The sequence below is a fragment of the Mercenaria mercenaria genome, chromosome 13 (assembly GCF_021730395.1).
Source record: "Mercenaria mercenaria strain notata chromosome 13, MADL_Memer_1, whole genome shotgun sequence".
Taxonomy (NCBI): Eukaryota; Metazoa; Mollusca; class Bivalvia; order Venerida; family Veneridae; genus Mercenaria; species Mercenaria mercenaria.
The window spans coordinates 6,114,047-6,136,446 of NC_069373.1; the positions used below are offsets into that span (position 1 = coordinate 6,114,047).

The 22,400-nt window shown below is 34.6% G+C and overlaps 1 protein-coding gene across 2 annotated transcripts; it reads left to right on the plus strand.

The window, feature by feature from the left end:
• The first annotated feature begins 149 nt into the window (after window positions 1–149).
• Window positions 150–18,235, plus strand: LOC123530116 (actin-related protein 2/3 complex subunit 4). 2 transcript variants are annotated; one of them, XM_045310823.2, is made up of 6 exons: window positions 150–172; window positions 8,590–8,708; window positions 9,144–9,255; window positions 10,008–10,103; window positions 13,119–13,303; window positions 14,700–18,235. In XM_045310823.2, the coding sequence occupies exons 1-5, from the start codon at window positions 170–172 to the stop codon at window positions 13,293–13,295; spliced, it is 507 nt and encodes a 168-aa protein (XP_045166758.1). In that variant the 5' UTR covers window positions 150–169; the 3' UTR covers window positions 13,296–13,303; window positions 14,700–18,235. The 2 variants fall into 2 exon arrangements, with proteins under 2 accessions (XP_045166758.1, XP_045166756.1); XM_045310821.2 differs by having other exon boundaries at window positions 169–271.
• Window positions 18,236–22,400: the final 4,165 nt, after the last annotated feature.

Genomic DNA, 22,400 nt, shown 5'->3' on the forward strand with positions numbered 1-22,400 from the left:
CGCGTTTCATTGGATGATGAAATACAGTTTAATTCATTATGTTGAGAGCTATCACGGGAACTGATACTTTGAGTGCTCAAAATATTATTTAATTTATAAGCTACTGTGATTGGTTCTTCACGCTCAACAGGTGGCGCTTTAATGATTACTTCCTGTATAGAACGAAAAGATGGTGGGTGTTTGTCATTTTGTGGATATTTCATACTTTCTTTTGCGCTTTGCAGAGTTTAATAATTTTATTTTCTTCCCATTCAAAATATTTAGGTTTCTGGTATGTTTCTCCATAGTTCTGTTTTAATAATTTAAAACCAAACCCATTGACATTTGCAGAACTGGTTGATTTCATATGCGGAAGTAGTTCCGCGGATCTGTACGAAACTACATGGGTCAGCCGCGAGTGTGAAATTTGTCATGTTAATGATAAATCACTGTATTGTGCTGTTATATAATTGAAGCGATTGTAGATTCGAGGCTCCAAGCTCTCTAACTCTAGTCCTTTGCAAGCAGGGGGTTGTAGGTTCCAGTCCTACACTGGGCATATCATTTTCTTACCAAAATTTTGAAAATGTGGTTTACAGTGGCCAGCTAATGTTATTATGTTTGCAACCCAACTATAAATAAAAATTTGTATCTTGTATCTAGGTTATGCACAGCATGCTGTTTGTTAGTCCAACTAATTTGATGGATCCTAAGAATATTTAGTCAAAATAATTTCGACGTTCAGATTGTTTTATATTTGATCATTTGAGAGAGAGAAACCTTTGGACTGTAAATGGTGCAGACAAACACGCAGCCATTTTTTAATAAAAGCTAATAAGTATTTCCTTTCCTACGATGCGATGTAAACCGATTGTCGGTAAAAAATATAAAGTGATGTGCTCACTATAATTATACCTCCGAGTCTGATTTCCACATCCAGTCTTCCAGGTTTCAAGTGGGTTAATTTAGGTTGCCTTGATGCTGTCTATTTCGATCTTTCCAAGTTTGACGCCGAGAATTGTCGAAGTCAGACAAGCTTACGATAGGAAAATTATAGTTATGATTTTAAACAAACAAAAGCACATGTGATTCTGATTAAATGCCATGGTCAGATGGTACGATCGTTAAAAACTAGTATTTGTGACAGGCAAAGTATAAGCAAGATCGCCTTTTACAAACGCTGTGAACATAGAGGTGCATATTTACTATCACAGTTTTAAATAAAAAAATCTTTTGAGACACGTAAGTTATATAGAATCTATTTTGTATTTACGACATAATCTGTAAAATACCAAAGCAAAGGATCGACATCGATTAGAATTTCATTGGAAAAGTTTTCGATATGAAAAAATATACATTATTTCATAGAATTCCGTCATCTGTCGTGTGATTTCTAGAAACCGAATTGTAGTACCCATCCATCGGTTGACTGCTCCCATAGTCGAGTGGTTAGTCGTTGTCTTGAAATCACTGTAACCTCTCACTGACTGGGGTGGGGGCACGGGTTCGAGCCTTCCTACCGACCATATTTCTTTATGTGAGAAAGTTTGCAGTTTCTTATGGAGACGAGAGTCTAGTACTGGTTCTTCCCAGGAGCGATGCTTAATTAAGTAAACTAACCACCCGACATCAAAGAAGAACTGTTGAAATCTGGCGTTAAACCCAAGAAAATAAATTTCCGTCGTGAGCAAGTTTCTTGGCAAGGAGACTTACTTAGTCATGAATCCCGAATCAAGTTTCAATTTGCTATTAAAGCGAAATGAAGAAGCCCAGCACTTAAGGTTTTTAACTTCATGTACAACGGCTACATGATCGGAAGTTTAATCGTTGATAAGTAGGACCTAAATACATGTTCAATGTACGAAAAAAAAAAGATTCCAGTTAATTCAAGCATGTCAGAATCGCATGTTGCTGGATAACCAAACACACAGAAATCCTTAGAGCTATTACCTTTATAACTTGAGTCATGTATGTAAACAGGGTATTTATGTTTAAACTAAATATATAATTTTTAATGTGAAAAGTGATGCCCATCAGACTATGATTTACTAATGTAAACTTAGATCCCTGACCAAGCGATAAAAATACACATTATTTTTTATCGACTTGCCACAAGGAAATCGATGTACATCGGTGACGGGAAAAAAATACTTATAATGTATACGTGAAATGATCGGGAGAATGCGACGTTAATTAAGTTCAGTTTTACAGACATAATGTAATCCGTTTGAGAGCACGTACAAAAATGTTTGTTTTGAAACCGAGTCTGAGATACGACTAAAAACTGTAATATCATCCATTTTAAAAACCATAAATACATTTATCACAGGCTTTTCAGTTTAACTTGGCTCGCGTCTTGGGCGGAGTTTATGTAAATGACGGTTACAAAATTAGCCACTCACGATAAGAAAATCGATATCAGTCAGTGACTAAATGTGTATGATGCAAACACTGAAACGGCGCGCTATTCTGAAATTGGCAGTACACAGTATTCAAATGGAATCTTGACATCCGTCCACGGGCCGAAGAACTGGCAGTACGTAACATGTCACTTTTGACACGCTAATAAATCGATAATTTCCAGTAAAATTAGAAAAAAAAACTTAAAATGAATATGTTATAAATGGACAGGGAATGAAAAAAAACCCAAATAAAACTGCATTGTAATCAATTTTATTAAAAAACAACATCGCCGAATGGACGAAAAACTGACAATACACAACAGATGTCACTTCTACCAGACCGGTATTGACATGCTAATAAATCAATAATTTCCAGTAAAACTAGAAAAATCTTTCAGGAATATATTATAAATGGACAGGGAATAATAAAAATTATGAAATAAAAAAGTATTATGATCTACTTTATTGGAAAACAACATCGCGACCCGTACCGCTAGTTTAATCGCTACGGGTTGCTACGTGATACTTTCACCTTGCTGTATCTCGGATTTATCGGTTGCTAGGAAGTGACGTCACGCCGACCTGATCAATATTTCCTAGGATCGCGTCAAATTAGTTGGACTAAAGAAATACTGAAATAATTTTTTCATATGGGCAATATCCCCACTCACGTCAAACACTTGAAAGACCAAAATATATATATAGTTGAAGCAATTTCCGATGCTATTTTCATCACTGCCGACGCTTTACATGCTATAGCAGGGTTTTTTCTGGCTAATTTGGGAACATAGCCTATACCCCTAAAATTGGGAATTTTGACGCGTAAATGTTCCAAATTGGGAAATATTTAGTCCCATAGGATATAGTAAGGATGTGTTTAAGCACTTTCTTATACACTTGTTTCACATTGTAGAACCTCATTAACATACTTCCATTACAAAATTGTCCATAATTTGGTCATTTTTTGTGCAATTTTGATGAAATTTTTTTCAGAATGTAGATTGGGAATTTTTGCACTCATTTTGGGAAAAAATCAAAAATACATACTTTTTGGCATTGGGATTATAGCCGAATAACGGCTATAAAAACGGCCGAAAAAAAACCCTGTATAGGTTTAAATGCCAATTAGTTCACGAATTGGCCATAAATTCAAATAAAACTTACATGTACAAAAAATGTATCAAAAGGGGATTCAATTCCTCATTGATATGTTGACTTAAGTAAAAAATTTCAAATAATATCCAAAATTACGAATTATCTGGTGATTTGAACCTTTGTATGTACTGTACACAATCAACGTTTACCGTGTGTTTACACGCTGTATAAAACCAATAACTTGACATTTTAATATGAAGTTAAGGATAACATGGTGTAATAGGCCTCAAATTCACCAAAAGCATACATACAACTTGATAATGTAAGTTTTGAAAATGTCAAACGATAGAAATAAGGTGCATATTGACAAGTTATACAGTGACAGAAGTTCTCAAAAATTTCCTTTAGATTACCTCCCCTGATTATTTTGGTTTTTTTCATGAGTTATCTTCCCTGAAAACTAGAAAAAATTGATTTTCTCCTTTTCCCTACGGGGAATTTTAGATTTCTTTTTGATATTTGTATCAGAATCATATAATGCAGCTTTCTACCGCAAAATTTTCTCGAAACTCAAGTTCAGATTCTCATAATCAAAGAAATTATATATTTCCCATAGGCATCAATGTTAACTTCAATACCGATTATCTCCCCAAAAGATGATAAAATTTTAAAAAATCTCTCGGTGAAAAGTTTTTAATGTCTTTAAAGTGACCAAATTTCATTTAAATATTACCATCCAGTTACAAGATATGAAATATGGCTATTACGCCATGTTATCCTTAAATAAGGATTTATTTATTGTAAAACATGGACAATTGTCAAAATTGTAGCCACAAAACCATAGACTCGATCATATTTGGCTGGGACATTTTTGGGAGGACTCGGTGAAATTTTCAGAAAACGCGAACACTGCACAATAAATGAAGACTAAGTGGCCGATTATACAGAGCATGAGGTACTTGCAGAGGCTATACTCTGTTGGAAGCTGAACAGTTGATGCCTGACTCTGTGGCAGTAAGGTTTAAACCTTCAGAATTAAACTGAGGAGGAGTGTAGTGGTTAAGCAGAAACCCGGTTTATATGTTTGAGTCAAAAACTGTGCAGATGATTTTCTCACCAAAATACAACAGGGCATTTTCAAGTTAGTTTCATTTCAACAATATACTTATAATAAATGAGCTTGTCACTTATCACTCCAGTGCAGTTTGGTGGAATTCCAACTAGTGGTATAGAAAGTGGTTATAGTAAATATTAATTGCTTTTTGCTCGATTATATGATGTATATGGGACCAGGGGAGCTATCCTACTCATGTCGGTGTTGACGTATTTCAGCGTCCCCACCTTGATTAAAGTCTTTTTTACACTTTCTCTTTTTGGCTCACCTGAGCACGAAGTGCTCAAAGGTGAGCTTTTGTGATTGCCCTGTGTCCATCGTCCGTCCGTCGTCGGCATCATCAACAACTATTTGACTGTTAACACTCTAAAGGTCACAATTTTGTCCAATCTTAATGAAACTTGTTCAGAATGTTACTCTCAATAAAATCTTGGACGAGTTCGTTATTTAGATATCTGGGGTCAAAAACTAGATCACCAGGTCAAATCAAAGGAAAAGCTTGTTAACACTCTAGAGGTCACAAGTTTGGCCCAATCTTGATGAAACTTGGTCAGGATGTTACCGTCAATAAAATCTTGGACAATTTTGATATTGGGTCAACTAGGGTCAAAACCTAGGTCACCAGGTAAAATCAAAGGAAAAGCTTGGAAACACTCTAGAGGTCACAACTTTGGCATAATCTTAATGAAACTTGGTCAGAATGTTACCCTCAATAAAATCTTGGATGAGTTCGATATTGTGTCATCTGGGGTCAAAAGCTAGGTCACTAGGTCAAATCAAAGGAAAAGCTTGTTAACATTCTAGAGGCCACATTTACGACTATATCTTCATGAAACTTAGTCAGAATGTTAATCTTGTTGATCTTTAGGCCAAGTTCGAATCGGGGTCATTTGGGTTCAGAAACTTATTCACTGGGTCAAATCAAAGGAAAAGCTAGTTATCACTTTAGAGGCCACATTTATGACCATATCTTAATAAAACTTGGTCAGAATGTTAATCTTGATGAGCTTTAGGTCAATAGGTCAGGTGAGCGATACAGGGCCTTTATGGCCCTCTTGTTTCTCCTTTTCTCTGTATTTACTTGATGGATTTGCTTTAAACTTAAAATAATTGTTCCTCATCATCACCCATATCATCTGGCACAAGGGCCATAACTCGCACACAAATATTTCATGAATTATCGCCCTTTTTGAATTAGGATTTCAGGTTAAAGTTTTGATGGACTTTCACTATCTCACTACAAAAATGTATTACCAAATGAATTTGGTTCAAACTAAAAATAGTTGTTTCACGTCATCTCCTTCATCATATGACACAAGGTCCATAACTGTGGTACCAATATTTAATGATTTATCCCCCACTTTCACTTAGAATTTCAGGTTGAAGTTTTGATGCACTTTCACTCTATCTTAGTTAGGCGTAAAAAAAAAATTGTTTGTTTCCGGTATCCCGACCTACCCTAAATTTTTGGCCCAACCCTAAATGTTTTTATTGCCTTGGAGAATAATTTTTTCAACATTTTTGACAATAAGTTGAAAAACTGCACTTTTCATGCTTTAAACATGGTAAGTGATGTTAGAAATCAACTTATTGATGCTCTAAAGGCATAACCCCCCCTATTTGTATTCATTTTTTGACACAAAAATAATTTCAAAAAAGTCTCCCTTAATAAAAAAAAATCAAAAAAAAATATTTTCCTACCTACCTACCCTAATTTTTTAGAGCATGTTACCGGAAACAAAGAATTTTTTTTTTTAGGCCTTATTACTAAATGGATTTGATTCAAACTTAAAATAGTTGTTCAACATCATCACTCACATCATATGACACAAGAGCCATAACTCTGGCACCAATATTTCATGAATTATCTCCCCTTTTCTCTTAGAATTTCAGGTTAAAGTTTTGATTCACTTTCACGCAGTCTCAGTTATTACTGAATGGATTTGATTCAAACTTAAAATAGTTGTTCCACCTAATCATCCACATCATATGACACAAGGTGCATAACTCTGGTACAAATTTTTCATGAATTAGTACTCTTTTACTTAATAGATAAAATGAAGGACTAACTCCAGATACATACTTTTTACTTTAAAACAACATGTTTCTTCCATTGGACTTCATCAGAGTACTTATGCTTCTCTTTCTATGGGTGAACTGGAAAGCAGTTTCCTAGCTAATACTACTGTTAAGCCATTGCTCTGGTTACGCTTCCTTGATGACATTTTTATGCCCCCAGCATCTACTGATGCGGGAGGCATATAGTGATTGTCCTGTCCATCTGTTTGTTTGTTCGTTCATCTGTCCGTACGAGGTTAACCAAATGGGACCGTTTCGTCTAGCATAATACCCCTTACTAGAATGACTTGATACTAATGCAGATGTAACCTGTGACCATTCCTCATCTTCAGACATCACCTGACCTTAGTTTGACCTTGACCTCATTTTGGACTTGGGTTGCTTTATATGGGCCATCTCTTGGTTAACCAAATGGGACCGTTTCGTCTAGCATAATACCTCTTACTAGAATGACTTGATACTAAAGCAAATGTAACCTGTGACCATTCCTCATCTTCAAACATCACCTGACCTCAGTTTGACCTTGACCTCGTTTTGGACTTAGGTGCAAAATCTATCAACAAGGCTGCCACTGGGGGCATCAAGCGTTTATTGAACGCAGCTTCTTGTCTTTATATGGGAACACTGTCACAGTGAAGTAGACCTACTTAAATTTATTGACAGTTTAAATGATGTCCTCCCAAAATAAAATTCACCCACAGTTATTCTAAAGATACAGCTACATTTCTTGATGTTAATATTGGTAGAACAGTAGATAGTAATTTTGATTTTTTTGTTCATGAAAAACCAACCAATACACATCAGTACATTGAATTTTCATCCTGTCACCATCTTTCATGCAAGAAAGGGATCCTGTTTAGCCAAGCTAAGCGGTACAGGCGTCTCACTTCTAATGATGATTTGTTCACAAATGAATTGGAGAAATTGTGAATGTATTTCCAAAATCGTAATTATCCAAGTCATATCCTTGATGATGCTTTAGCTAAGGCATCAGTATTGTCAGCCGAAGAAGCCATGACCAATCACAGGCAGAATACAGATGATATTATCCCCTTTGTTTGTGTATACAACCCATCCCTACCAAACATTGGTCATATCCTTAATAAATATATGGGGATATCTGAGAAAAGCAGTGTACGCGACCTGGCCAAATGCAAACCAATTATTGCCTACAAGCGACCTACAAATCTTAGTGATATCCTGGTTAACAGTAGTCTGATGTCTTCGGATGTAAATGGTGGTGTTCTTGTATGCAATAGAACACAACACACTCATTGCGCTAATATCACTGAATCTGCACAGTTTACAAGCTCTCAGAATTTAAAAACTTACGATGTTAATCAAAATCTTAACTGCATGTCTGAAAATGTTATCACATGCAAAAAGTGTAAGTTACAACATGTGGGACAAACACATCAAAAATTTTCACAAAGAATGAATAGCCATTGAGTTCTTATGCTTAAGAATATCACGAAAAGCTTGGGTTATTCTAGCATAAACTACACTTGGGAACTTGTTATTTCAATTCTAACATGACATACTTGTATCAACAGTGTTAGAAAGAAAATGGTAACTACTTTTTACGACTGTGCTACGCACCTGGATCGGATTACGTCATTGCATTTTTCATAGGGGCAGTTGTGGGAGACATTCGTTTTTCTCAAAAGCGTCTCTAGTTACTTGATGGATTTGTTTCAGACTTAAAATAGTTATTCCTCATCATCACTCGCATCATATGACACAAGGGCCATAACTCTTGCACCAATATTTTATGAATTATTCCCCCTTTTTACTTAGAATTTTAGGTTGAAAGTTTTGATGCACTTTCACTCTATCTCAGTTATTTCTAAATTATGGATTTGATTCAAACTTATGTCTGACAATTACTCAAGTGAAAAAAATGCTTGTTTTTTTTTTCAGTCTGCCACATTAAAACCTTATCTAACTGCCATTAGGCACACACTGGAGGCAGCCATGTGTCTGCAAAATTTCAATTCACAGAACGTAGAACGACATAATAAACCAGAAGTAGAAGTAAAGTAAGTGAGCTTTTTTTTTCATATTTTATCTTCAAAAATGCCTTATCTGCTGTATTATTAGATAACTTCCTATTTGAAAATAATCTATTTGTTTTGTATTCACCGAACAAGGAAATACTTGTAAAGTTACAAATTGTATAGTTTACATGTCAACAGCAAGGAAATAAAAAGCAGAATAAAGATTTTTAGGTTTAACATTTAAAAAATATTCAAGTCATCATAAAGTGATATAAAAATGTAATGATACTTTCAAGTTTCCAAAAGTGAATTGATTTGTCTTTTTTACCTTTATTAAGTATCTCTTATCATGTTTTACTGCAGTTATTTGAGGCATAATAATTGGGTGAAAAGAAAAATCCAGCATCTGTTAATTTGCTTGTATTATGTATAGTTTGATTTACTATTTAATGAATGCTTTGAATCACTTATTTTCAGAAGCAGTAAAGAACTTCTTTTGACCCCAGTAGTAATAAGCCGAAATAAGCAAGAACGAGTTTTAATAGAAGGTTCAATCAACTCATTACGAATAAGCATAGGTGTAAAACAGGTGAGAATTCTGGGAAGGTAAAATTTTCATGGTAAACCTTTTCATAGACCTGACAGTCTGTCCAATATGACATATCATTGACACAGCATTCTGTCAAATATATTTTGTTGCAAACATAGCTTTACCTACAGTACATTAAGAAACATGTTATTTAAAAGAGATTAACTTTTATAATATTAATATTTTAAGTAAAATATATAGGGTTAGTACAATAAACTGGGTAATATCTATTTCTCGACTCGAGAGAAATGTTCAATGCTTTTTGCTTTATTAAGAATTTGCACTTCATAGCTGTATAATATATGCTGTTTGTGATAATGATCGTAAGCAGAAGGTTTTTAAGTTATGTGTTGCAGTGATTGTGAAAAATAAAACACGAATATTTCCAAATGTATGGTAGTACAGGTATGGGTCGGGTCAAGGGCATTGCTGGAAATCAATAGAAACACTTGTTTATCCTACTTTTATTATTTACTAAATGTGTCAGGATTGTTGTTTACAGGTAAATTGAACTTTAAAGTAATCTTTTATCATTAGTTTTCGACAAAAATAATATTTTTGTACACTGTCTACCCTGGACAACTAACTGAATCAGAATCTTAACTACCAGTTTATGATTGATTCTTAATTTTTCATCAGAACTCAAAGAATGTTCCTCTTCTATTGTCTACATGTACCATCCATATCACACTTATTAAAGCTTACCATTAACATACATGTAAATCTACAGTCTTTATACTGTAATGTTTCAGAGTGATGAAATAGAAAAGATATTATGTCACAAGTTTATGCGGTTTATGATGATGAGGGCTGAAAACTTTGTAGTGCTAAGGAGAAAACCAGTAGAGGTAAGATAATCAGTAGATTTACAATGTTTACAGGTAAGATGGTCAGTAGATTAACAATGTTTACAGGTAAGATGGTCAGTAGATTGACAATGTTTACAGGTAAGATGGTCAGTAGATTGACAATGTTTACAGTAAGATGGTCAGTAGATTGACAGTGTTTACAGGTAAGATGGTCAGTATATTGACAATGTTTACAGGTAAGATGGTCAGTAGATTGACAATGTTTACAGGTAAGATGGTCAGTAGATTGACAATGTTTACAGGTATGATGGTCAGTAGATTGACAATGTTTACAGGTAAGATGGTCAGTAGATTGACAACGTTTACAGGTAAGATGGTCAGTAGATTGACAACGTTTACAGGTAAGATGGTCAGTAGATTGACAATGTTTACAGGTAAGATGTTCAGTAGATTCATAATGAATTACAAGATTTACAGATAAGAGGGTCATAGATTCATGATATTAATTTACAAGATGTACAAAGAAGATTGTAAGGATCTTGTATGTCTACCTGTGTAAGAAGGCATTTTGCCAACCCAATGGACAGTGAGGATTGTTATCAGTAATGTCCCCTAAAGTTTGGAAAACACTATCTTACATAGACAGACAAGTAGATTTATTTTTCTTGCTTTTTTCATAACAACAGTAAGTCAGTAACGTATTTTAAACAAAACGACATAAAAGTAGCTCAACATATAACTGTTATGAAGAAACCTAAGTATCAAAACAGAGTGATTAAAGACGTTAAAAATATTGAAGTCCAGAATCAGATAGTATAGGTGTTGAGTTTTACAAAATAATTTGGAACGACATAGACAAGATGTCATTGATTCTTTTAACTACTTCTTCGAAAATAACCACTTAAACCAGTTGGAAGCACAAAGTTTGATAAAATTAGTCCCCAAACAAAAGCTGAAATAATTTATAAGAAGACAAAGGACAGCCAGCCTTGCCAAACTCCTTGTTTGATATTAAAGGAATTAGACAAGAACCATTATACAGTATATAATGTTTTTTTACAGAGAAAATTTACCAATTTTTTTTTCAAATTTGAACCAAAATTAAAAAGATTCAGTGTTGTTTCAATAAAATTATGATTTGATATAGCAAAAGCTTTTTCAAAGTCAACAAATATTTAAAATCCATGCTTATCTTTTTTTCTGCATACTCCATTACATTATATACAAGTTTTGTATTTCATCTATGTTTCTTTCTTTGATAAAACCCACTTGCCTATTATCAACTAAAGTATTTACGATAATTTTATTCTGTTAGTAGTTACTTCAGTTAATATTTTGAAGTCAACATGTAACAAACTAACAGGTTTCCAGTTTGACACTAGTAATGAATCTTTATTGGCTTTGGGTTTAAGTTTGCAGGTGATGGTTATAATGAATGTAAAGATCATCTACATTAGGTCAGTTTGTAGGTCTTGCTACAAAGTTTAATTTGTGAGAGTATTAACTAAATTGGATCATTTATGTGGGCTGTAGGATCATAAAATGTTTTTAGCTCATCTGATTTTTGAAGAAAATCTATGCGGTATTGTTTTCAATAGATCATCGGTGTCAGCATTAGCTCAATTTTTTGTTTAGGTCCACCTTTTCTCAAAAACTGTAAGGGCCACAGCCTTGAAACTTTGCATACTTGTTTATGATCATTAGATGACTAAGTAGGCCAAGAACCTTAACTCTGATAAGCATCTTGTCAGAATTATGACCCTTTTTGTACTACTCAATAAGACCAATCATCCTAGGAAGTGACAAAGTTCTAGGTCACATGGCTCTCAAGGTATAATCAGAAACAGATTTCATACCTCAGGGCCCTGTGAGCTTGACCTTTGACCAACAACCCCCTCCCACCATGGAACCTGAACAGTGAAAACCAGTCCATATAGCTATTGCATTTCAATCGTTTAGCCAACCATTAGGGTGACCACTTTGACTTTGGCTTCTGTCCCCTATTGACTTCTTGCCAATGACTATGATTTGCAGGGAGACCTGTCATTTTCTGCAAAAGCATCTTCTGGTTTCATCTGAATCCACATAAAAGGTCTCTTTTTAACTGCAGTAGAAAATTGTACACAATAATGAAACTATTTCATGAAATTTAGTCTTGTAATAAGCTGAAATATATATTTAATATTGTAATGTAGAACCATTCGTTTAAAATGTTAAGAGTGTGACATTTTCTGAATTCAGACCGTTCAGTAAACAATGTTTGAGACTTTGATGTCTTTTATTTACAGATATCCAGACCGTTCAGTAAACAATGTTTGAGACTTTGACGTCTTTTATTTACAGATATCCAGACCGTTCAGTAAACAATGTTTGAGACTTTGACGTCTTTTATTTACAGATATCCAGACCGTTCAGTAAACAATGTTTGAGACTTTGACGTCTTTTATTTACAGATATCCAGTGTCTATCTTATTTACAGATATCCAGTGTCTATCTTTCACTAAAATATTTCATCTTTAGATATTTACTGGTAACTTCAAATGTAGAAAATTCTCCTCAGATATATTTTAACATTACTAAATATATAAATATATAAGTTGTGTATGTAGATCAACACTGAATCCTGCTTTGACACTGCAGATATACATCCAAAGTAATTAGACAGAAAATGATTCATGGATAACTGAATAGCAAACCTGTATTCCATGCTGTAAAACTTTTACGACTATACCAGCGACCATGATGATTCTCTTGATTTTTTTATGACCCCCAAAGGGAGGCATATTAGTTTTCAACTGTCCGTCCGTTCGTTAGTTTGTTCGTTAGTTTGTTTGTTCGTCACAACGTTGACTTTTTGCATGAAGGCACTTTACTCGCGAACCACTGCACCCAGGACCTTCAGACTTCACATGCTGATAGTACTTATTGAGTACACGACCCCTATTGACTTTAGGGTCACCAGGTCAAAGGTCAAGGCATTGTGGGGGCATTTGTCACCATTAGTGACAGCTTTTGTTGTTAACATTTATTTGAATATGGTCTCATTTATTTCAGGGTTATGATATTAGTTTCCTGATCACAAATTTCCACACAGAGCAAATGTTCAAACACAAGCTAGTTGACTTCATCATTCATTTTATGGAAGAAATAGACAAAGAAATCAATGACATGAAACTAGCAGTAAATTCACGTGCTCGTCTTAGTGCAGAGGAGTTCTTGAAACGATTTTAACCTATATTGTAAGTATAAAAGTGTTTTATCTTGTGTTGAAAAGTTAAATTTAAGCAAGAAACCCGGTGTAGGGCTAGTTGTATGCCCATTAAAAAAATGTATGCAAAGGTGTCTTTCTGATATATATCTTGTTTCTTGTCACTAAGAAAGTATAATGGCTATGGCATTCATCCATTACACAGTGACTTGGTATTTCTGGAGGAAGATGCCTATTGTCTTCAGTGTCAGTGGCACAACGTTCATCCTCCTTTTAGCCCGCCCGCTTAGCTCAGTAGGTAAGAGCGTTGGTCTACGGATCGCGGGGTCGCGAGTTCGATCCTCGGGCGGGGCGTATGTTCTCCGTGACTATTTGATAAACGACATTGTGTCTGAAATCATTAGTCCTCCACCTCTGATAATTCATGTGGGGAAGTTGGCAGTTACTTGCGGACAACAGGTTTGTACTGGTACAGAATCCAGGAACTCTGGTTAGGTTAACTGCCCGCCGTTACATGACTGAAATACTGTTGAAAAACGGCGTTAAAACCAAAACGAAAACGAATCATCCTCCTTTTTGTGTGCTAAATCTTGTACTAAAGCAAGCATAGTTTGTGTCGCATGTATTTCAAAAGTGTAAGATCTAGAGTTGTGAAGCATTGGAGATGTTTTGTGCAACGGGTGTTCTGTTTGTGATTTCTCTAAGCAAAAACAGAGTTATAGTCCTTGACTTAGTTAAAAAATACACAGGAAGTGCTTTAAAGTTCTAGTTGCAGATATCTTAAAACATAATTTGTATTTTACCAAGTGTCATGAAACCTTATGCAGTGACAGGAAAGTGGGCACCTGTGTCCTATGAACAAACATGAAACATCTATTATATTGGTGTATTAAGCCATGTTTGACAGCAATTTTAGTTAAGAAAAATATGTCTCATTTAGTAATTTGTCGCTGAATAAAATCATTGTTTGGATTTCGGATGTGAAGGAATTATTTCACAAGGGCAAAGCAAATCACTAAATGATATATATTATTTAAATTCTAACAGGTTACCAAGGATTCTGAAGTACATCCTTGACGACATTCATTAAATATTTGCATGTTTCATGGCATGTTTTCTGTTGATTTCTTTTCCAGCGCGTCAGTATGCTGTTTAACACTATGACGTAATATTTGTGACGTCAGAAAAATGAATTGTTGTATAATAACACACAGTTTTCAGCCTTCTTTGTTTAACAGGAAAGTGAATCGGGTTGTGTTAAAACTTGTTTCAATTTACAATGAGCACAATTTCTGAAACAACAATACGAACAATCATTGGAAACATTCATGAAACATTTGTTACATTAATATTATATAGATCACCTTATGATATTCTTTCTTTAAAAAGATATAATCTGAAAAATATTTTGTCTTTTTCTATTTCAGAAATTATTGTATTTAGGGGAACTTCATGTACCATCAAAGACTTTGAAAAGTTCTGCTCATACAATACATTACAGTCATGTATGCTCAGTTGTTGCTGAATGCTCTAAAATGGAAAAACATTACCATACAGTTGTTCTGTGCTGGTCCATGGTTTTAAAACTCAGTTTGAAGACCAGTCTCAGAGTGCCTTGATGCCATTGGTCAGTTTCAAATTTGTGCACAGAAACAACCAATCAGATGCTACAGTTTTGAAACTGGTCCTCTATTGCAGTTTTCTTACCTTTTAACCTGTTTATAATTCATCAGAAATATTTTATGAAATTTTTTTTGGGTTATTGGATGTCTAGCAAATGTATAAAATCATTTCTTTTGGGAAAAATAATAAAATTTAATGTGCTGTTGAAACTTGTGAAGGTTGAAATTCTATTATTTGTATTTGAAAATATAGTCGCCCACATTTCACTATTTAGAAAATACACTGTGTATTTCTGTGAGTGTATCCAAATGTTTTAAATGCTGTTAACAGTGATTCCAAGGTATTATTTGTTAAATACACAAAAATACATTCTTGTTTGCAGTATTTAAAATTAGCCTTCTTTAAGTGAAATATTAGAGCTGAAATGTGTAAAATTTTATTTTTTGTAAATGCAAATGATTTCAAGCATTAAAGTTTTAACCCTTATCATGCTGAACACAACTGAGTCTGCCTTTGCAAACAGTGCAGATCTTGATCTGCACTGTTCATCATTCAGTCGGCATCCTTTTGGTATGCACCCCTTTAAGCAGTTAATGATACTGTCCAAATTGAAAGGTTATTACAGATATTTAGCAGGTTAAGGGTTTTAAGTGCATACCTAACTGTAAAAATTGCCTATGTTAGTTTGTCTGAATGTTGGTGGGGTGTCTGTGTGTTATTTTGAGGGAGGGCATTTTATCAGATGAAGTATGTTATTGAACAAATCAGCAATAGAAGTGCAATGTACTCCTTTGTTCTGTTCCAGGAAAACCTGAACTTATAGGATATGTGCCTGAAATCTTATATTATGTGCTTGTAGCTAAACATATTTAATGGAGGCATTTACCTGTTGATATACAAATTGTAAATCATAAAGGTCAAAGGTTTTCGCATATACATTTTGGATATGTTGATTATGATTGTGTAATATTTTGATTAGTTTCTTACAATCTTCATGGCAGTCCATAGACACAGTTTATAATGTAAACAGTTATACAGTAATTTATTGAAGAGCTAAAAGTGCATTTTAAAAGTTAAATATAATCTTTATATAACAGTTACAAATGTGAATAGGATTGGCAGAATGTATACTTGCTTAGAAAAATCCTTTCTTCCAAGTTGCATAGTATTGACTCAAGTATACAAGAACATTTGGGGAAAGACGCTGTCATTAAAAAAAAAATGTTATTTTGTGAATGCTGATTGTTAGACAAAGCCTGCATGTTATACTGGGTCCCAATTTATCAGCAGGTCTGAACCTTTACATAAAAGCAACAAATATTCAACATTCCATATCTTTGTAACATGCATGCTTACAAAATTTGCAGAGCTATCTATATCTACAGAATGCACATTTATGCAAAGTTTCATAGCTATATGTGCTATTTGAAGTATTACAGGGAAAAAGAAAATTTTACATTTTGAAGTCTATGTTTCTATGTTGATGAATGTGGGCTCAGTACATAAGATTGCATTTGTTAATGTATTGTTACAGATCTATGATTACATGGCTCAATGCAAGTTGAAATTTTTAAAAATTTACACTACATAATTATTGTATTGCTGGCATGTAACCACACTTCTGTAAAACAGGATGTTCTTTTAGAAACTTTGAAGAAACAATTTTGGTGAAAGATTGAGCACTGCTCTGTGTAAAGTATATTTTGTTCAGTTACTTATTATTTTTAGGTTATAAAAGGTTACATATATCTTTATATTGATGTTCACACTAACAGTTCCTTCCTGTTTCTTTACTATCTTACTTGGTCTAGACCAAATAATAGGACGTTTCGGGACAGTGTGATAACTTTTAACTGTCGCAGTGAGGTATGACAGCTATAAAATACCAGATCATAAAATAAGTCATCCCGATGAGCCAAATGGGTAAGGTTACTTTCTTACTTAAGACTCATTTGAAGAAAAAGGTCACCCATTACATTTGTCTATGTGACAAAATGCACAATAATTCATTAGTAGATTCTCGTGTGATAGAAGCCTTGCATTTCATCTATACAGAATAGAGGCTTTTAACATTCCAACTTATTTATCATTATACACTATATAAGAGCTTTTTTTAACCGAGATTTGCTCTTAACTTAGTATAATTTGTACCTATAGGAACCTTAGAAAATAGGCTTAAATACCTATACATCTATATCCCGTTTTAAATGCCTGGGCATATTTGAACTTGTGTAACATTTGGTGCATTGTGAAATATAATGAGTTTTATGTTACTGATAATATTTTATAAATATGCAATATCTGAAATTCATTGGTCTGACGTCGGACATTTCATTCAAAACTACATGTAGATCACTAATTTCCATTCTTGTAGACTTTGAAAACCGAGCTAGCCTAAGAAAGTTACCAGAACCAATTTTGACTCCAGACATGGCATTTGTATATCCCTGAACAAGATTTTGAATGATTGAATGAAACATTGCTTTTCCTGTATTATAAGGTGTTGCAAATATTACTTTCATGAAAGATATGAAGAATGTTGACTTACCGAAATTGTGGTGAATTCTACCAGTGAATTTTTTTATACATTTACTGAATAGCTTGGCCATTTGATAGTCAAAACTATTGTCCGAGTTTTGAAGGACAAGCGTAAATAGTTTCCCCTATTGACCAGCAAGTCATTCCAGAAATGTCTAGTAGATGATAATTTCAGTAGATAGTTTACAATACAATTTTGAATTTAGCATTCATCAGTACTTAAATGCACAAGTAGAATCTGTTCCTCTCCCTTCAAATTTTTTAGTTTAAGACGTAAAATAATTCACAGTAGTCAGTTTTTAGATAGAAGTTTTATATCTCTTGATGGTTTAGCTGAGTACATGACAAAATATAAATTGTGAAAATCATTTTGAAGGATTAAGCAGGGAGGTAAGATGTTTAGATGCATATGCAGGGATTTAAGGGAGCGAATGGCATGACATAGAAAAGAGACACCATGGAGATTTTCATGTTTCACATCTAAGCACCAGACAGGGTCAATAATAAATTACATGTATATGAATTGAACTCTAAACACTAAATTTGCTGCCATTTTTCAGTCATTCTGCCGTCGTCTGTTAAAGCACAGCATAAGCAGTTGGACGTCAGACCTTGAGACTTTAATCCTTTGACATGCCTCCTATTTTCTTTGTTACTCTATGTGTAATCATGTTATCAAGTTCTGTTGTATGATACTTCTAATTGTAAAAATTGTGCTAGTTGAAAATACATGTAATATTTATACATGAACAATAATTGCTATGCATATGATAATAATAAATATATTGTTTTTAAAAAGTGATTTGTCTTCATTTCCTTTATTTTTGTTAGAGACTGTTAAATGTTTTAGGGTAGAGATTCTACGTTTTTAGCTCACCTGAACTTTTTTCAGCTCATCTGAGGGGAGCTATTGTGATCACCCTGTGTCTGTCATCTGTTGTATTCGTCGTCGTGCATTGTCAGCAATTAGATTGTTAACACTCTAGAGGTCACAACCTTAGCCCAATCTTAATGAAACTTGGTCAGAATATTACTTTCAATGAAATCTTGGACAAGTTCTTTACTGGGTCATCTGGGGTGAAAAACTAGGTCAAAGATTTCCTTTTTATTGACTCAATTAATAGGAAATCTTGCAAACTTTTCTACCTCACCTTTATAAAACATTGTCAAAACTTAGTTGTCCAAGGTCTTAAACTGGGTTACCAGGTCAAATCAAAGAAAAACATTGCTCAGAGGCTAGAGACAACATTTACTACTTATAATACCCTGTCAAAATGTTTGTCTGTTTGAAATCTTAGTCATGTTCAAAACTGAGTTACCCGAGATGTTAAACTAGGTCACGAGTTCATATAGAACTAGAATGTGTCCATAGGACACAGGGTGTGCCCCCCATTGGTATATTTGTCACAAATAAGGGGCAATAATTCAAATGTTTGCAGTGTTAATGGGGTTTAGCCTAAACAAACATTTTATGAAAAGGATTCATTATTCTAGGCCATATATTTTTGAGCTATGAGCATCACAAACAAAAAGTAAACTATTTTGGCTATTTCAAGGGCCATAACTCTGTAATAAGCGCAAAGATTCTCAAGAAGAATGCCAAGTGTGAAAGGTCACATCATGATAAAGACTCGAGCAAGGTTTCATGAATTTACATTAAATACTTTTTGAGCTAGGCATATAATTAGGTGAAAATGTGCATTTTTTTACTATTTCAGGGGCCATAACTGTAAAAATAGGGGACGGAGCCGGCCAAAAAATGAGGTGTGCAAGTTTACATCATGATAAAGACTTATGCAAGTTTTCAACCATTTATATTAAATACTTTTTGAGCTAGGTGCGTCAAAAGGTGAAAATGTGCATTTTTGACTATTTTAGGGGCCATAACTCTGAAAATAGGGGGCAGAGCCAGACAAAAAATAGGAGATGCGCAGGTTCATATAATGACAAAGACTCTTACAAGGTTTAATCAATTTATATGAAATACCTTTTGAGCTAGGTGCGTCACAAGGTGAAAATGGGCATTTTTGCCTATTTCAGGGGCCATAACACTAAATATAGGGGGCAGACCAAAATGAAAAAAAAGAGGTGCTCAAGTTTATATCATGATTAAGACTCCTGCAAGGTTTCATGAATCTATATCAAATACTTTTTGAGCTAGGCGTGTAACAAGGTGAATATGTGCATTTTTGACTATTTCAGGGGCCATAACTCTAAAAATAGGGGGCGGAGCCAGACGAAAAATAGGAGGTGCGCAAGTTCATATCATGATAAAGACTCATGCAAGGTTTCATCAATTTATATCAAATACTTTTTGAGCTAGGCGCATCATGAACTTCGGACGTAAGGACAGACGCACACACATGGACAAGACCAAATCTACATGCCCCCCACCACTCATGGGGGGGGGGCACAAAAACCTTGTTAACACTCTAGAGGCCACCTTTTCTACTTGATCTTCATGAGTCTGTTTAAAACCTAGGATGAATTTATAACTGTAACATTTTATAGGCGACATTTTCAACTTTATCATCGTTGTCTTTATGAAATTTAGATAAAGTTCAGAGGTGGGGTACCAAAGGTCAAAAACTATGCCAGTAGGTCAAAGTTGGTTACTAATCTACTTTATTTACATAAAACATGGTCAAAATGTTTGTCTCTGTGAAATCTAGGCCAAATTAGGTACTGGGTTATCTGGGGTAAGAGCTAGGTCAGGTGAGCGATACGGGGCCTTTAGGACCCAATTGTCCAGGGTGAACTATACGTATAGACTGATCACCCAGAGTCCTGCTTCCATGAACCGGCTTCAACAATTTTACTTGAACAACTTTTCCTTTGAAACTACTGGTCAGAATAACACCAAACTTGGTGAAATCCTGCTATGGACCTCTGTCAAGTTTGTTCAAATTGATTAGGATTGCCCCTTGAAGGGCCAGCCTTAGCTAGAAATAGAACTACCTTTAAAAGAATTCTCATGAACTTCCCGATGGACCTTGTCAAATTTGGCTATAGCATCTTGTTAGGTCCTCTCCCATGTTTGTTTAAATGGGGGTGCATTGCGCTAGAGCTTAAAATAGAGATGCCTTAAAACGGCTTCTTGTCATGAACTGCTCAATAGAGCTTCATCAAACTGTAGCATCATTTTTATGGTTTTCTTCCAATTTTGTTCAAATGGTAGCACTTGTCCTTTTAAGAGCTAAAAGATACATTCAAACGGCTTCTTTTCAAGAACTGCTTAATAAATCCTCATTTAACTTGGTCTGTAGCATCATTTTAAGGACCTGCCAAGTTTGTTCAAATTGGGAGCACTTGGCCATTTTTTTTAAGGGGGGTGGCGGGTGGGGGAGCGCTTAAAATGGAAAAATCGTGAAATGACTTCTTAGCAATCCATGAACTGCTTCAAACTTGGTCTGGAGCATCATGAGGCCCTCTCCCAAATTTGTTGAAATGGGGGCATCTGGCCCCTTTCACATGCCACTAGAGCTAAATATAGATATACCTTTAAACAACTTCACAATCAGTCGTATATATGTCCATCAAAATTATAAATGGTAGCATCATCATAAGGTACTCTCTAAAATTTGTTCAAATGTCCCTTTTAGGGGCTCTTAGAACTAAAATAGAAATATTTGTAGCATCATTATGGGGCCTCTCATTTTTTTCTAAGGGGCACTTGGCCAGTTTTAGGCGTGTGAGAGCTAAAAACAGATACACCTTTTTATCAACTTCTCATGAACTGCTTGATGGATCTTCATCAAACATGGTCTGTAACATCATTATAAGGTCTTCTGCCAAGTTTGTTCAAATGGGAGAATAAGGCTCTTAGGGGCTACTATAGCTGAAAATACCTTGATTTGCAAATTTTGCAGGTTTGTGACCAAAGATGGGTTTTTTGAGGTTTCAAGTTTGAAGGTAAAGGTCATTTATATATAAGTTACTTTGTAGGTCTAGCCACAAGGATTGTTGAGAGTGAATATGAACTAAATGGGGTCATTATGTGGGCTGTAGGACCACAATCTTTTTCTAAGGTTTTAGGTTTGAAGGTAAATGTCATATGACCCCAAAAGTTCTGGGTCCAAGGTTCAGGCTCCTGTGACCTTGACCCTTGATATACTGATACCAAACACAATAGGTGTCTACTTCATAAGCTCAATCATGCTACTAGGCAGAAACAGTTTTCAAGCTTCTGGCCCCTGTGACCTTGACCTTTGACTAACTGACCCTAAAAACAATAGGTATCATCTACTTTATAAGCCCAATAATGCTATCAAGTTTGAAGGTTTAGTGGTTTTCAAGTTATTGAGGGGGAACGTTTTTCAGGGCTCAAGGTATTGGGCAGAAACTGCTTTATAGACCAACCCACATACCAACAGGTGCAAAGCAATATACCCCCTCTTCAAATGGGAGCATAACTAGTAGGCAACTTCTTACTGTAATTGCACAACACCAGACACTGGATAGCTGATTCTACTAACAGGAAACAGACAAGAAATTCCTTGATAACTTTTTCCTTTTATTTTTTTTTTATACTTTTTGAAAAAAAAATATATAATAGAAGTTTTACAAATGCAATGTAAAAGTTTATATACATGTATTATCATTTCTTGCTAGATTATGAGGAATCTTTTCTTTGTAAACACAGACATTGTTTTCACAAGAGTAGTTCAAATTTCATTTGTACTCTATTTGAATGTCTTAAGGTTGTAGAATAGTCTACAGTTCTGGCATTTACCAACTCTAGACATATAATTTATACTTAATACAACAAACATATTGTGAATACAGTATACATCTGTGCTAATTACCTCTCAATACAGAACTGTTACTGTTAAACCTGATTATAAAGGCCACTATCTTTCCCTTCCTGTTTAACCATAAGTTGTGTAAATCTACCTGTGCTGAAAGCCACCTGTCAACAAACAACTTTTTTCATTTCCCAAAGGTGACTGTTAAAGGCAGGGTTGAGG

Coding starts and splice junctions, on each gene's coding strand:
- LOC123530116 (XM_045310821.2), top strand. CDS start 170: ATGGTGGGTGTTTGTCATTTTGTGGATATTTCATACTTTCTTTTGCGC. Junction 8,709..9,143: donor AAACCAGAAGTAGAAGTAAA/GTAAGTGAGCTT, acceptor ACTTATTTTCAG/AAGCAGTAAAGAACTTCTTT. Junction 9,256..10,007: donor TAAGCATAGGTGTAAAACAG/GTGAGAATTCTG, acceptor GTAATGTTTCAG/AGTGATGAAATAGAAAAGAT.